At 45.3% G+C, this 16,832-nt stretch overlaps 1 protein-coding gene across 2 annotated transcripts in view; it reads right to left on the reverse strand.

The window, feature by feature from the left end:
• The window catches only part of LOC147886528 (mitochondrial import receptor subunit TOM40-1-like), a 49,212-nt gene extending 41,665 nt beyond the window's left edge, over window positions 1-7,547 (reverse strand). For both annotated transcript variants that reach the window (XR_015543299.1, XM_087395387.1), the window contains exons 1-5: window positions 7,443-7,547; window positions 7,100-7,360; window positions 6,368-6,449; window positions 6,187-6,286; window positions 5,995-6,090 (exon numbers count right to left, since the gene is read on the reverse strand). Coding sequence is in view for 1 of the 2 variants with exons in the window: in XM_087395387.1 (XP_087251513.1) it covers window positions 5,995-6,090; window positions 6,187-6,286; window positions 6,368-6,449; window positions 7,100-7,307 (486 nt within the window). In the remaining variant the exon portion in view is untranslated. The remainder of the gene's footprint in view (window positions 1-5,994; window positions 6,091-6,186; window positions 6,287-6,367; window positions 6,450-7,099; window positions 7,361-7,442) is intronic.
• Between the last annotated feature and the right edge of the window lie 9,285 nt (window positions 7,548-16,832).

Raw genomic sequence — 16,832 nt, forward strand, 5'->3', positions numbered from 1 at the left:
ACTGAAATACCCGACAAAGAAGTCTGGTTCACAACTCTAGAATTCCCTCCTTGACCCTATTTCGCTTAGGTCCTAGTGCGGGCTATGTCACGGGGACATGAAAAGTCTATAGTAACTCGTGAAAAGTCTATTGTAACTCAACCCGAGGTTAACCATGGTTAAGTCAAGTAATAGTTTGGCCGTGAGGGACTGGCTAGAGCAAGTGCAAACTTCCTAGAAGTCCCTAGGGGCAAATTCTAGGTGTACCCACTAGGTCCCAGGAGGATATTAACGAGCGGTCTTAAAGTTAACGAGAGGTCTTAAAGTTGGGCCCAAAGACAACCAACGTTGTCCTTGGTCCGGTGGGTTAGGACTTTAATGAAGGGCCATTTGTCGTGCATGTGTATGCATGAGCTCCTACCACCTACCATCTCTCTCACTCTCCTAAAGCATTCACAGCTTGCAGAAACTTCCTCCTGCTGATTTTCGATGCATCTTCCTGCATCTGCTTCCTCCTGCTTCTGCTGCTACACATGCTTTCCTCTGCTGCACGCTCCCCAAGGCAGCCCGTACAGCTTGTACGGACTGTTGTACAACACCTTTAAAGCGATGTACGGCACATTTATTGCAAGCCGTGCAGCCATACAGATCTATACTGACTGTACGGACATGAGGCTCGCATTTCCAAGAGTTGTGCAGATAGCTGGCACGTATTTCGAGGCAATTGTATGCACAATTGGGCATTGCTTTCAAGGTTATTGTAGTTGAGGCACGGATCTCGAGGCAAGACATCCCAGGACAAGCACTCCGGTTTTCGGAGTAGATCTGTAGCCCAAAACCTCTATAGCTCTTTCTTGCCTTCTCTCCGCTCTCTATCTGTTTCTTTCTCTCTTTACCTTGCAGCTAGAAGACTCTTGCACCTTGCTGGGAGCTTGGATAGGGGATAGGCGCAAGGACTGAGCTCGCCCCTCTGCCATAGACAACGAGTATTTGGTTTCTATCATCCTTTTGATGGATCCGTGGCAAGACATCCCAGGACAAACATTCCGGGTGCTTTTCGGAGTAGATCTGTAGCCCAAAACCTCTATAGCTCTTTCTTGCCTTCTCTCTGCTCTCTATCTGTTTCTTTCTCTCTTTACCTCGCAGCTCGAAGACTCTTGCACCTTGCTGGGAGCTTGGACAGGGGATAGGCGCGAGGATTGAGCTCACCCCTCTGCCATAGACAATGGGTATTTGGTTTCTATCATCCTTTTGATTACCTTTTCTTGGTTTGAGGCCATTTGCAGTGTTTTTCTTGTGTTTGGAGTCCTTTCTGGTGCCCACAGGCTCAAGCAAGCACTCAGAAGCAAGGGTGTGACTGGGGAAAGGCCAGGGTACAATGTTGATGCATGTGAAAGCCTTGAGGCTACCTTGATCACAGTTTGCATGTTGGTTTGGATGCCTTGATGCTTTCAACTGGGTCAAGATAGAAGTGAATGCCTAAGATTGCCTTGCCAATAGGATCCTATTGGTGCATTATGGAATAGATGCCCATTTGAGGCGAGTGGGTGTCTTATGTACTATTTTCATTGAGCAGGGTAGGGGCATTCTAGCCTCCACACCGTAGTTATTCAGTTTACTTCTAAGTTAATTTAAGTAAAGGAAGCGTTTGGCATGATGCATTGTGGCTGTATTTGAGGCATTCGATAATTTAGCAAAGGTTCACTACCCTTTGGTTTCCTTAAGGCCAGTTTCAGTGGTTCCATTGCAAGGATAGTCACCATCTTTCCACAAAGGTGAGCCCTGGTAGTGTTGGGTGAAGCGCAATTTTTGCTACAGCCATCAGTTCAGCAAGCATGTCACACCATGAGACGTCATTGACCATCTCAGAGCAAGAGGAGCAAGAGGAAGTCAAGACATCAGAGAGCTTTGAGGAGGAACTTTGGAGGGGATTCAGTGTTCCGAGCAATGGTGGGACAGCCCACGGAAGGGCCTGTAATTCGAAGCAATTATGTGGGCAGCATGCAGCTTGGAATGCAGAATTTCCAGCAGCATATGATGGGAGGAATGCCCCCTACTAATGCCAACATGATGTATGCAAATCTTGGGATGCAGCCCAGTATGCAGAGAGGGATGCCTCGAATGATGGGCAACACTTGGAATATGCCACAGATGCAGGGAGTGGGACCCGAAATGTTTTAACCCCACCATGGGTACTAGTGGTATGGCTCAAAATGCAGGATCACTGATGACTCCGCCGTTTTTAAAGCCCCCCGTTTATGATAATCTTACCCTCAGAGGCAAGCTGAAAGATTATAAGCAGGGAGGGGCAGCCGTGAAGTTTGAAACTTTCAATCGGACGCAAGACCGACTGAAGGCTTTGACATTTGTGCAACAGTTTGATGCCGCCTATTCAAGTGGGCATTGCACGGAGTCTTCCAAAGTTCGAAAGGTGGCCACCTTCTTGAAGGGAAATGCACTCCAATGGTGGACCAATTTACTTTCACAAGGCACAGCACCTACCACCTGGGTTGAATTCAAACAAGTGTTCTCAGCCGCATGGTTAACCACCACCTTCGAGGTGCATATTATGACCGCTTGGAACAAGCTGGATGCGGGGAATTGCAAAAATTTGGAAGAGTACAATAAGAAGTTTTGGGAAGCCTTGTTGCCAGTGAACTCCTATAGGCATGTACCACTATCCGAGCAAATTGAAAGATATGGCCGCGGGCTGCCAAAGCAGATTCGGGACTACTACACAAAGACAAAGGTCTCCAACATTCTCAATTAATTGAGAATGCCACTACAGCTTATGCACTCATGCAGGGGAAGGTTTCTAGGTTTAAAGGCAACCACCTGGAGGCACCAAAGTCAAAGGGCAGCAAGCAGGAATCCCCCAAGAAATTCCAAAAGTTCTCGCAACCTATGAAAGCAAAGTTTGTTGTAGGACAAAGGCGAGTACCGTCTCATACCATATGTCAGATGAAGAAAACCAAATCCTTTATGATGCCAACAAATGTTACATTTGCAAGGAGGAGGGCCACAGGTCTTTCGAGTACCCACACAAGAAGGGGAGGTTCCCTCCTACTGAGCAGGGTGAGCTTAGGGAAAAGAAGAAGAATGATCAGAAGAATAAGAAGCCTAAGCCCACTGCTGGTCTTTTGCCAGACTTGATCGGGGCTGTTCAGAATGTGGATGCTACAGAGTTATGTCGAGCATGGGGCAAGATAAGAGACCAAACAGCTTTGATGTTTGTGGATCCGGGAGCCAGAGCCAACTTCATTTCTCCAGAGCTGGCTGGAAAGTTGGGAATACGAGCAGAAGAGATGGGTCCTTTGTGTGATGCGGACATGGCTTCGGGCTCAGCCAATCAGTTACACCAAGGATAAGCAAGCTGAGAATGCACATTCAAAGCTCATAATGCTTGAGTGGTGAAACATAAAACTCTTCATGGTCTACATAGTCCTATACATGAATTTTGAATCAAAGATGTGACTTTGACTGGATCCCCTTCAAAAACATGCTCTGCATCGAAAGATAATCCTAATTCTTCCGTCTTAATTCCTAGGTCTTCTGAAATGAAATTATCAATAGCTCCTAGATCAAAAAGAATTAAAGCATTCTGATCTCTTACTTTACCCCACGCAAGGCAAAGTTCTCGGTTTCCTGGTTCTGTGGTTCTGCCCAGCTGGGACTCCTCCAACCACAAGCTTTGGCAGTTCTATTGGTGTTTTCTACTCCCTTGGACCCGCAGGCCTTTCAGGGCACTGGGCAGCCATATGCCGTTCTTTTCCACAATGGAAACACTTACCCTCCTTTCGAAAGGTTTCAATCTCTTCTAGAGTAAACTTTGACTTCCCTTTGAAGGGCTTGAATGGGCCCCTCGACTTCTGAGGCTGAAATCTCTTTGAACCTTGGGTTGGTGCCACAACCCTATTGCTAGTATCCACACCCTTCCCTTTTTCTGCCATAGTGTGAAGGAGGTCTTCCCTTAACAGTTCAACCACAGAAGCTGAATGCATCAAATCTCGAAGCTTCGTCTTCTTTGAATCAATGCTTACTCGGCCTCTTCCCTTCTGCAGCCGCCTCAGCTCTGCCTCATTCTACCTCCTTTCAGATTTCTCAGTCCGTTTAGGTTTTCTGCACAGCCGCCCTCATTGCTGCCTCCATAGCCGCCTCTCCTTGTAGTTCTTTCGCATCCATTTCTGCCCCTCTAACCCCTTCACAGCCTACCTTCATAGCCATAATCATTCGGAATCCTTTGGAGCTCTAGGAAGTTCTAGTCGGCATCCTTACCTGCTGGTCGGCCCATTTTCAAGAGGCGTATGGACATGTGCCTGCTGGTCGGCCCGTTGAGGCGTATGCACAGGTGCTGCTGGTCTACTGAAGCGCTCCATACATTATGAGATATATTATTGCATTTGGCGCCCCTCCAGCTACCTTCTTGAGGATTTCGGATCTGCTCCAGCACCTTGAGCACTCATATTGCCCTCAAGTGCTCTTCTATTGGCTCATTCTTGCACTTCAGTGTATCTGCTTGCTGTTATTTGACTTGGGTTCACTCGGTTCTGCATTTTGGGGAATTCGGAGCGCCACTAGACACCTATATCTGCCCGAGACCAACCCATTCCTCTGCTGGTTCCCACATGGCAAACCAAGATGCAGTTGCTCCTTATGTGTGAAGGTGTTTGGGATGTTGTTGAGGATGACAAAGGTGATATACTTGATCAGCAACACCAAAGGATTTGGAAGCAGCAGAATGCCAAGGCCATCGCCTCATTGGTCTTTGCTTCGCCGACTCTCTCATCCATCACGTGGACTTCAAGTCAACTGCTAAAGAGATTTGGGATCGCCAGAGAGTGATGAGTTGAGAGTGATCATCTAGCAAGGTTTCAATCGCTTGTTCAACCCTTGAAAGCACTATTTACTTGGAGCTCAATTTATCATTCATATCAATCACCAAAGTGTCTAGTATTTCATGCAATAGCCATTGATCTGATCTGAAGGAAACATATGCATTGTGTAAATTTACTTTCTACTCCCAATTTTCAAATTCAGCATATTCCATGGAAAGAGAATGCAGTGGCCGATGCTTTATCTAGGAAACCCAAAGGTAATTCTATTACTGTAGATGGAAACTATTAAGGAAGTGTACAAGGATGATCCCCAACTTACCAAAGATTTAAGCTGATTTGAGAAAGTGCCAAAGGACATATAGAGCTCTCTCAAAATTGGCTACCTATGTATGCAACACGTATTTGTGTCACCATGAGTATGCTGAGAGACAATTGAAGAGAGTCAGCCTTGATGAAGCTTGAAAGGTATTTTTATTGACCCCACATGCATCATTACAGTGATAATGTGCCCATTCCGCACTCTAACAATGTTAAACTGCTAACAAACCCATTGATACATAAATGAAATAATACAAATGATTTCTTTTTTCCAGAGAAATAACTTTCTGTTAATTCTTGATAATACAAATGATGTTGAGATCGTTGCTCCTAGGGCATTGCCTAATCCTAACACCTTTGTCAATGGATGGCTGCAGTGTCCATAGAGTGATGTACCAGTTGACGAAGGAATGCAAAAGGTGCCCACTGGCTTAATCTGCAGTTCAGCTCTGGTCCTACTAATAGGATGGGCTAAAGAGTCCCTCTCATATGTGATGCATATGTGCAAGGCTAGGAATTATGCACACAATGCCATTCGCCCTGGCCTAATCTTCAATCAAGCTCTGGTTCTATTGGTTGCTTTGACTTGATCGCTTGTGCAAGAGTACTATTATATGGCCTGTCTTTAACATCCACGCAGCATACAGGACATTTTAACATGCTGTGATATTTAGTCCTCTGCACAAATCACTCTTTGATACCTTTTATCTTAAAGAAATGCACTCTACAACTCCCAAAAAATGAAAGACCTTTGGTCATCAATGTTCAGCAGCTGATAATTAAAGCAACAATTTACACCACAAATCCTGTCCCTTTCACTTGAATCAAAATTGTTTAACGTCAGTAGAGGAAAAGAAAAAACCTGTGCATTGATCTTGAGTGAAAGGTTATCAGTAATATCATATTTCACTCTTGCACTCATTCTCCCATCTGTTAATATCCGCCCAATGAGCATGAACTGTAGTCACAACATGATTGGAAAAATATCATCTTCAGACGCCAACTTTTTTCAAGATCTAGGTCATGAATACTAAGAAAGGAGTTGAGCACTTACCCTTGGATCTAAAAGATTTGCTCCAAATTCATAATGCGCAGTGGGAACCTTGAATGTCTCTGCAGATTGTGAGGGCATCTCGAGAGACCCCATGAAAACACTATATCAACAAACATCATATCAGAGGCCATATGAATGAACCAAAATGCAGCATGGGATCAACCAAAAAGTGCATACTTGCCTGTGGCTAAGCGATAATCTCTGATTCAATGGCTTGGTGAAATCAAAACGTAAACCTTCAAAAAGCTCTGGCTTGAGGGACACTGTATACACCGGCAAAGAACATTTGTCAGCAATTCCCAGGACAGTCCACCAGCCATCCATACTAGCAATTGCTAGGTCATGAATTAGGCAGCAACGCCACAATACCATTTCATCTACTGGTGTAACTTTAGCGAATACCACACAGTTTGTCCAGTTTATGTTCCCCATTTCTTCTCTAAGCAAGGTCACTATCATGGGACGTTCAACTTGGACGGTGCAGTTTACATGATTCTTCGATTCTCTAACGACTCCCTAAGACACTTTAAGTTCTTTTATTTTCCCTTTGCACGAATCTAAAGAGGAAAAAGCACCAGAGAGCTTATCCCATCCATTAAGCGCAGGGAGCTACAATAGTCACCAACAAAGCCGAAGAAAGTGAAGCTTGAAAAAGACCTGGAAGCGCTATCCTATTAAAGTAGACTGAAATGTCATGAACCCAGCTGAATTTGATATTTGCCAACGATACACAAGCTCAGAAAGGGCACGGCCCTTATGTTGCACATCAACATAGATGCAGAAGGTTAAGGCGTACATCTAAAGCGTGTCAACACAAATGCAGTCTCATGGGCACACATCGTTCAACAACTTTACTGCGAACGCTTTAAACAACAGAAATTCATATGGCAGAAGTCAAGGGCAGCTTACTCACTGATAGCTTCCCGCTGAATTTCATCGTAACTGATAGGGCAGGGAAGGTTCAGCCAATCTACTTTCTCGTCGCCCTTGTCCTTGCTCTGCTCCGATGTCTGAGAAGGTGGAGCAGGCCCATGCGGAGGCACCTCGTGCAAAGGGGGGCCAGGAGGGCCAGCTGGAAGGGGGGGAGGAGGCGCGGAAGCGTAGCTCATGGTTCCTCCCATCGCGACTGAAATGGAAAAGCGTCGAGGGAGCAAGGATCAAGCGCAGATCATTCCTGGAGCAATCGAGAAGAGATGAGCTGAAAATTTGTGAAGAGAGAGAGCAAGAAAGGAAGACTCGATGGGATTGCAATGCACCTGTGAAGAGTAATGAATGCGGATGATGAGCTTCGCAAGAGAAGGTCGATCGAATTGCATGTAGCAAAAGCTCAAAAACGGAGATGGCGGCTTTGGCGGGGGGGGGGGGGGGAGGGGAGGGGGTAGGGTGCTATTGGGGGTTTAGGGGTTAAGCAGCCAAGTACTCACCTTATTGCTTTCATCAGTTATAATTATTCATCACTTGTCTCCTTCATTATTAGTATTGATCACTTGAATCCTTCATTTCATTGGGTGCACTCCCCCGGACATGGCTTCCTCTTTGCCCTTCCGATGAACCTCTTACATTTTCATTTTCACCCGTAACAAATATTTTCTCAATTTTGTAAAGTCAGTAAAATTTTAGGTAATTTAGTTATATTTTAGCTTAAAATTCGACAAATTCTCAGGAAAAACCTTCAAATTTTGAAACCCCAAGTTTTGTGATTTATTGTAAAAAATGTTTTTTGTGAACACTGGTTCATCGCTACACTGCCCACATGGGCGTCGAAACTGAGCACGTGGCTGCGTATACTTGGGCTACACACTACGGTGGAAGCGAGCAGATGCAATCAACAGGAGCGTGCCGAGGGTCCCAGCGAGCAGGCTCAAGTCCCGAAAGCTTCAACGAGCTCTCTCTCTCTCTTCAAGTTTGAGCGCCTGCATGCTCGATTTAGTCGCCCCATTTGCGAAATGCTCGATGTGCCATTCGTTTGCTCAAAACCACCACCGTCATAACTTATGATGCCACCACGGGAACTAGAGTGGGGTCAACACGCACACGAGTGCGTGCATTTGCGCCTTGTGGAAACAACCCCCCTGTGCGTGAGTGTGGGGTGTTGTGTGTATTCAATCAATAGCCAGGAGATCCCTCTACCAGTGTGCCCTCGATAGTGACCAATGAGGGTTGAGTGAAGGTCACGTTTTATTATTATTATTATTTTCTTAAGAATTCAAATGAGCAAAAATGGGAGTTTCTCCAAAACTTTTAGGCCGTCTAGAGCCTCTTCATGCATAAGGGCTAGTTTAAATCTGGCTAGTTACGGAGCAGGGAGTCCACACCATCCTTCAAGGCCTCACCCAACTCCATTAGAGTAAAGCAACATTTTACACACTCTGTTCAGACTCTGCACTAAGAAAAGATGATGTCTTATGACCCCAAAATTGTGATTACAAAAAAAACAATCTATGTTAAAGGGTTAGTGTGGGAGTCAAGAACCATTTTTTAAGAGCCTATTTCCACGAGGCCAAATGTGGTGACTGTCTAGCCACCCTTGAAAGAGGAGGCACGAGGGTGACCTACTGGCCATCGACCATTTAGGGCACATGTTAGCGCATGGCTGATTAACACTAGGACTAGAAGCAAACAAGGTGCAAACTAATAAGGAGACTAGAGGCCCCCCATTGGCTGGGCACTCTGCCCAATGCATCTAGCACCGAGGTGGCCAAACAAGTCCATCAAAATTTGTTGGACTCAATCGCGCACCTAGATGCTTGTTTGGCCACTGCCTCCCATTCATAAACCTTCATGCAAACCAATTGAATGCTCGCACTCGCACCCAGATGCAGGTTGCATAGAAACATGTCCTAGTAGGAGAAGGAAAGTGCAAACAAGAGTTTCTCCTAGAGTGCACCGTGTAATGAAACTTGTAGGCCATTTTGGTGTGAGAACGGGAGTCATGGTCTAATAGGAGAATTGCACCTTACAGCTATGATCGCTCTCAAAGAATCACAACATGAGAAGCCTAGGGCTTCATCCACACAAGCCCCATAGTTTGCAACATTTGGTTGCTTGAGCCACACTTCATCCCCAACATTTGGTTGTTTGGGCCCACACTTTAGAAGAAGTATTGTTGAGCTAAAGAAGCAACTTGGGAGCCCTCTTCATCCCCAATCACAAACCATCCATGCCCACTAGCACTTGCATGTCAATTACTGATGAACAGTTCATCCTGAAAGATGACTCCTAGCACCTACTTAGAGTGTGCTCATTCTGTTATGGCCAACAATGTGCAATTGGTGATTAGCTATGCATGAAGAGGACAAGGACAACTAACTAGGTTTTGAATGCATCTTGGGAATTGATTACCGATTTGAGGGTGTATGTGTACAAGCCCTGGCAGAGGTTGAATCCCTACAAATGAGAAAGAGCAAGCGAGAGAGCTAGGGAGAGAGAGAGAGACGTGTGTAAACATGGGAACAATTAGAACAATGCACAAGAGAATTCCACATGCATGCACATGTGCGCACACACACACATAGTAGTAGAGAGCAATTGAAGGGAAGCAAGAGCAATAGGCATGCAAAAACCTCCTTATCAACTTCATTAGCACTCTCTAATGAGCCATAAGATTCAACATCAATCCATCCTTCTATCTATCATTACTCATGTAGTGACAACCAATTGGTAGTTGTAAAGCCAGACTCCCCATAAACATACACTATTTCCACTAGACAGCTTCTAGCCATGCTACTACACCATTCATTAACCTCAATAGGACCATGCTATTTCCTAAGCTCCTAGCATACTACCGAGGGAGTGTCTGGAATGGGGTCAATCAAGAATGTGTGCACGCCCTCCACAATCCAAGCAACCATCCCCAAGTGAAGTCTATCTCCATGTACTTGGTACTCGCTACTATCCTCAGAGCTGCTGACCAGACTATTTTTTGTGTTGTCTGGGCATCCCCATAAATAGTAAGGAACCATCTCAGTCACTCCATCTATACAAAAATGGCATTTGCCACCCACCCTCATCTACTCCAACTAGGGGCCAATGGGCAATCCTCCATGAGCTACCATCCAAAAAAAGTAGGAGATCTTTCGTGGTCGCAGCTGGACCAGAGGCGCGACCAGAAATGGGGAATGGTATTCCCAATGTCCTCCTACTTGATCTAGTGCCGCTCCCTCGAGGGGTTCCATGTTGCTGCATCCAGTTGCAAGCGTCCGATATGGGTCATGTAAGAGAAGGGAACCTCCTCTACCCTAACAGATTGCCCTACTCAAGTAGGCCAAAACCACTCTTCTGGATCCCATTGAATCTCCCTAAGAGGACCTCCCTCCCACCCTCCCATAGAGAGAGTCTCTAATGAGCTCCCCCGCTCCCTATCCAAGATAACCGTGTCTGGGTCGATGGTATAGCTCTTGCCCAACCGGACCACAATCATGATTCTCTGACAGGTAAGCCCATCCCGAGCCATCTCGTCCCATTGATCACTCTCCATCTATACCAGCAGAAGGCCTCCCTCCTCAACTCTGTAAAATCTGTGCTAAAGTGGCATAGAGACTACTTGAGGAACTTCACCCTGAGGAGCACCGAAAACTACCCAAACCAACAATGCAGAGTCCAAGTAGTGCTGCTCAACCCTTCCCACTAAGAGTCTGGCATTGTTGCATCTATCTTAGCCACCTTGCCACCCACCCCTCGAATGTGCGAGAGTGTCTAAGCTTGTCCTTCTGCTCCAAATATTGGATGGAAGCCCCAAAGGAGTGCATAGGGCTGCTATCCCACTGTGCCCAATTGATATACCAACCTGACACTTTGAGTGCCACAACAAAGGCTACCTGTCGAACTCCTTCGTGCAAGTGGGGTCAGCTTGAATAAGACCAAGTGACAATCGCTTCCAAACTCAAAAAAGACTTCTCATTAGGGAAAAGCCTTTCCATATAAGAGGCGCATGCGAGAAAATCCATTTGAATGATGACCGCCATTGTCCACCTGTGCGAGGGGTGTTTCTGAGAACCCCGTGCTACATCAAGAGCTTCCAAGGCTCATAGCTTGGAGTGAGACCTCACACTATTAACTTGCCCAGGAGGGCTCGACTCTGCATCTTAGGACCTATGATGCCGAGGCCCCCCGGACTTATGGCAAAATCATTGTCTGCCATGCCACTCTGGCTTGGGTATTCTGAGTGCCATCCAAGCCTGCCCATAGGAAATTGCACACTAGATGCCTTAGCTGCCTCATGCAGCCCCTGTGAAAGCCCCCTGTGAAAGCACTGGTGAGAGGCGATGTACTAGGTTGTGGTGAGGAGTATCTACTTCACCACTAAAGCCCTACCTACTAGAGAGAGTTTGGTCGGACTCCAATAGAGAAGTTTGCACCACACACTCTACAAGACCGGGCTATCCTAGTAGCCTCTCAGTCATTGTAGTAGCCTCTACAAGACCAGGGCTATCTAGTAACCTCTCAGTAATTGTAATTCTATCCCTACGGATCGAGAGCCTATGCTTTGAAAGAAACACCTCGTCATCTTGTCCCCCTGCTACCAATAGGATCTAGAGGAGTGTGAGGAAAATTTAACCCGGTGTATCTCCGTACCTTGTAGGCCTAGCCATGCACACTCATATCTGTCTATCAACCACTACGATCCCAAATCCTGCTCTATGTGATGCTCAATGGAAGCCAGGTCCCACCATGGGGCCCTATCCCATGCCTATAAGAGCCATCACTATCACAATGCTTGGGATTACGGCTCCTTGCTACTTCTCTGAGTTCCCACTCAGCCCATCCTCCCTCTAGGCCGTCGATCGGTTACCTTCAAATCTCTATCACCGCATCCTGTAATTCTTGCTCCTATAACAGTGAGTCAAGGATGTGGAGCCCCTTCGAGGAAGCCATCGATGGGGCTGTTAAGCTGCAAAATCATCGCGGAGTGGTTTGATATTGTGGTGCTTGACAAAATACCAACGACTTTGCCCCTATGGAGAATTAGCACGCAAACTTGGAATCCTTGCAGAGGAAAAGGAGTCCCACCATGGGGACATGCCCTTGTGTACTTGGCAAAGATGTTATTTTTGCACTTTGTGGAATGACTTCGAGTAGACTTCTCCTTGTACAATGACAACGCATGAAGTTGCAGATGGAAGATGTAGTAACACAAAAGATGCTTATAGATACATTGATGGGAGCACAAGAGCAATGGAAGAGCGAGTGGAATTGTGTGTGCACCACTCAAAGGAAAAGCTAAGGCTACTTGGAAGCTTGCATAAGATTGTGAACATGAACTACTCCCATTGTTGAAATCTCCTCCAACAATCTAAGAGTCAACGGCTGGGAGCCTCTCCATCAACTGTCTCTAGAAGGCAAGACATTGTTGTCTACACATTGCGGCATAGATATTCAAGATGCCTATCTTGGAGTCCAAAGCTATAATCCCCATCCAAACTTCCCTTCCTGTGATCAGCTCTCCCTAGGTGAACATGTCAGTAGAAACTACATGAAAAACTATGATACAGACTCTCCCACTCTTGCCTACTGCTGAAGACCAAAGCTCTAGGCCTCTCCCTAGTAGAAGATGATGACCTCAGCTAATATCTGCTATGCTAAAAACATATAATCTTGAATCAGAAGGAAATCCATTAATCTCCCAACCATTGCCCTTCGAAGCTCCTAACAAAGAATCAAGTACTGTGTGGCTGCTGACGTGCATGGTCGTGGAGCCCATACACATTCCAACTCATGAGTGTCTAGCTCATGAAGAAGAAGCTTGAGGAAATAGAGCCCTCTTGTGAGAAGGAGCTTGCGTTGCTATATTTGATCGCTGAGACTTCGAAGGGGTGTTTGGACGAGAGTAGTCTACATCTGTGCGTGTTTGTACCAAAGCCAGAACATGTTCCATGCCAATCTTGAGGGGCCACGACATCATGAAAGGTACCTCAATCACCAACTTGGTTGAACATTGATCTCCGGTCCCAAACAAGTGCCCATGGCATAACCTGTGTTGGGCCTCTCAAAGGAGAAGTCCAGTTGCAAGTAGCCAAGTTGCCATGATTGATACACATATCTATGTGTGGGTGCATCCACTCATCTATCATGCAGTATATCTAGTCCTTCACCATTTGATCAAACAAAGAAGGGGTCCTCTTTTCCTTGCCTATGGAGGTGAAGTTAAACCCCTAAAAGGGCGCGTATGAGAATTGACCACTTTGCTTGAGCCCCATTTGCGGGGCTATAACATTATAATCATCAAATCCATGGCAAGGGGGTATGTATCGGGTATCTCCAAGTAGTTCCAGAGGATGATCCTCCAAAATTCCCTAGCAAAGGTTGCTTGAGGGGGAAACAAGAGCAGGAACTATCGCCTAAGGGGTGGGCATAGAAGTCCCTAGATCAGAGGGTGCTGCCGCTGCTGAAATCCTCTGATCTTGATGTTGAGTCAACTGCTAAGAATCCTTCCCTACTAAACCGGGGGGGTGCCTGAGCAGCATCAAAAGTCCCACCGTTCCGTGAACAGGGATGGTCTACTGAAGTCTCCTCTACCTGCTTCCCTTGAGGCTGAGGGGGAGCCTGCATCCTTTGAGATGAGGAGTGGTTGCTTTGTCCTCCTCCACTCTCGTTGTTTGGCATGCCACCTTCTCTGCTTCAAGGCATTCCTGCTAGGCTTCTTTTGTTGTACTCTAGTCCAAGCCCCTCTAGAAGGCTCAATCCAAGGTGTTAAGGATTCCCCCATGTTGTGCACCCTCTAGTAAGGAAATCCCTTGCTCAAGGTGCGGTTGAGGGGGATCCTTGTTCTGGCTCCTCCTGCAATCCTTGGGTAGGTGTCCCATCTGCCTACACCACCATAAGCACTGCCCCTTGGCAAGTCTAAAGTCTCAACACACTGTCAAAAAGAGCAACCATCCAACTAGTGGAGGATAGACTTGTCCTCCTTAGGAAGCCCTAGAAACCTGAACATTATTGGAAAGCAAGGTATATGATGGGTTGATTTCATATTATCAATTCATGAAACCATGTACCAAGGGATAAGGTAAACAAGGTACAGTCCAAAAGAAGCGAGATCCACTCCACCAAAGCTTGTGTAGTGTTGGGGAAACTCAAATGGAAACCCCTTTGCGATTGATGGTAACTTCTTGTATGTAGCCCCCTTCCAAGGCTAAGTTCGCCTACAACCAATCATGTACCTGGCTCCTAGAGAGCGAAAGCCAACTATCCTGCCTATAAATGCCTTGCCTTGAAGTGACTATACTCCTTTCTTCACCTGGTGTTTATCCACTGGAGAAATAAGAACCTTGACAGCGTGGGGAGTTGAGGGTGCTACCATGTGAGCCCCTCTGGCCAAACCAACGATCGCCACCAGGATTCCATTCTTCAGAAGAGAGACATTGTTGGGGAGTGGGAGAGAAGATGGACATCATGGACAAGAGTGTGGGAACCAAAGGGAAAATTTGTTCCATTAGTTTGAGAGGAAATCCTCTCTTTTATAGAGTGGGAGAGAGGGTTGCCCAGATCATAGGCACCTCTCCTACATCATATGAAATCAATCCCTACATCATAGGGAATCCTGAATCTAAGGCACCTCCCCCTGTGGGGCCTTTGCATTACATCATCACTTATGTCATGGTTTCGACACATCATAGCACTTAGTGTGCTGCTCCATACTTTCACACACACACACACACGATCATAGGACAAGCCCTTAATCACACAATTCCCGGGTTTGGCCTCTTGCTATGTCAAGGATTCATCTATGCACATAATTTCACAAGCCATCTCATGGTGGTTAAGGATAAATCTATGGCTAGGATCTCATGCTAGGCAAAGGTGCCCAAGGGTCAAGGTTTACAAAATGGGATAGACCCCCCCCAAAATGGTTCTCTCCCTTGCATGTACAAGGATTAATCTTAGGCCTTTGTGTGGACCTAGTTTCTCGTCTGCTTGCAAGAGGTACCATGGAGGCAAATACCTATCACATGGCCTACATCATATGGTGACCAGAGGTTATTTACAAAAGACAAAAGACAAAACACATAACATTCTTTTTGGAGTACTACTCCACGAAAAGAACCTCAAAATTGACCAAGTGATGATAAAAAGCCCAAAAGATAAAGTCTTTATTTTCTTCTACCACAAAGTTTGTGACTTTATTTGTTAATGGAGTTCTCATTTCAACCAGATGTGCCATGCTTTTCTTCTTCTCATTGCAAAACTTTTCTGAGTGATTGTTCTTGCCACAATAAGTGCAAGGATTGATCTTGTAGCAATCTTTTTCAAGAAGATTGGTCTTTCCACAATGCTTGCATGCCTTGTACTTGCTCTTTGATGTAAACTTCACTACAAGTGCTTGTGTGTGCTCTTTACTCTTTCTTGAAGTTTTCTTTCTCTCTTCTTCTTGTAGAGCACTGATGATGCCCTCTAGTGTGGGTTGGAGAAGATTCTTCAAGGTAGTCACAACATAATCATGGTCTTGAGGCATACTCTTCAAGAGCACAACCATAGCAACATCTTCAATAACTCGAGAGTGGATTGAGGCCAATTGTGTCATAAGACTCCTCAAAGTATTAACATGAGCTGCAATAGTGTCTCCATCCATCTTATGCTTAAAGAGCTTAATTTTCAAATTCAACTTAGAAGTATGAGAGCTACCACCAAATAACACATTTAACTTATGCCAGGCCTCAGAAGGGGATTCCAAATATGAAATATGATGCACAAAATCATCTCCCAATCCTAAAGCAACGAGTGCATAAGCCTTCTTTAAACTTATAGCATCTGTAGATATACTTGAAGAAGAGTCACATGCCTTCCCTTTACCTTTGGTTGTGGTGGATTCACCTTCTTGTGATGATTGATTCCCTGGCTTGACGAAGTCCCACAAATTCTCTTTCATAAGCACAAATTTGATTTTCATTTGCCAAATGTGAAAACCTTGGCCATTTAACTTGCCTATTTAAAAGGTGGCCATTGAGGGGGTCTTCCTTTATAATCAGGCAGTGTCTACTCTATTACAAAAATGGTCAATCTTTTTGAACAAAGAAGTCTCCCTTACTATACAAATGCAAGTTATTAGCTATGTACTCGGAAAATCCTAAATTCTTGGCATAGAAATATCCAATAGACTTGTTCCAAAGTCTCTTAAAAGGAGTTTTCTTTACCTTGATATTTTCCCTTCTTGTTGACTTGGACTTCTTCACATAGTTCTCATTAGAAGAACCACAAGTGCTAGTCATGGTTACAACACAAGTACTCATTAAAAATCATAGTGCATGTGTATCATCTTCAAATCAAGGAAGATAGTCACAATGGGAAAAAGACTAAAAGAGAGTATTTGAACCAAACTACTGCATCAATTGAGAGATAAGTGACTAAATTTGAAAGTGTATAGTCACTTTAGCATCCTCATAACAAATTATCACTTGCTTCACCCATCAAACATCCAAAAAATTGTCAAAATGCCTTGCAGAGTACTAGCTCAACTTGGAGGGTAGAATCACATAGCTAGAGAACAGATTGAAAGGGCTTTCTATGCAAAAGTAAAGCTTGCATACCAAAGTAAGTCTAGCATAGAGCTTTGGCGAAATTATGCACTATTATGTCAGGGAGAAGTGTGCCTTCTTTGTGTGAATTCTCCTTGTTCCAAGAAGCATTGGTCCTTAGACTTGGACATAAGAGAG

This window comes from Dipteris shenzhenensis, chromosome 24 (genome assembly GCF_047967505.1).
Source record: "Dipteris shenzhenensis isolate YYH24624 ecotype China chromosome 24, Dip_SZ_1.0, whole genome shotgun sequence".
NCBI lineage: Eukaryota > Viridiplantae > Streptophyta > Polypodiopsida > Gleicheniales > Dipteridaceae > Dipteris > Dipteris shenzhenensis.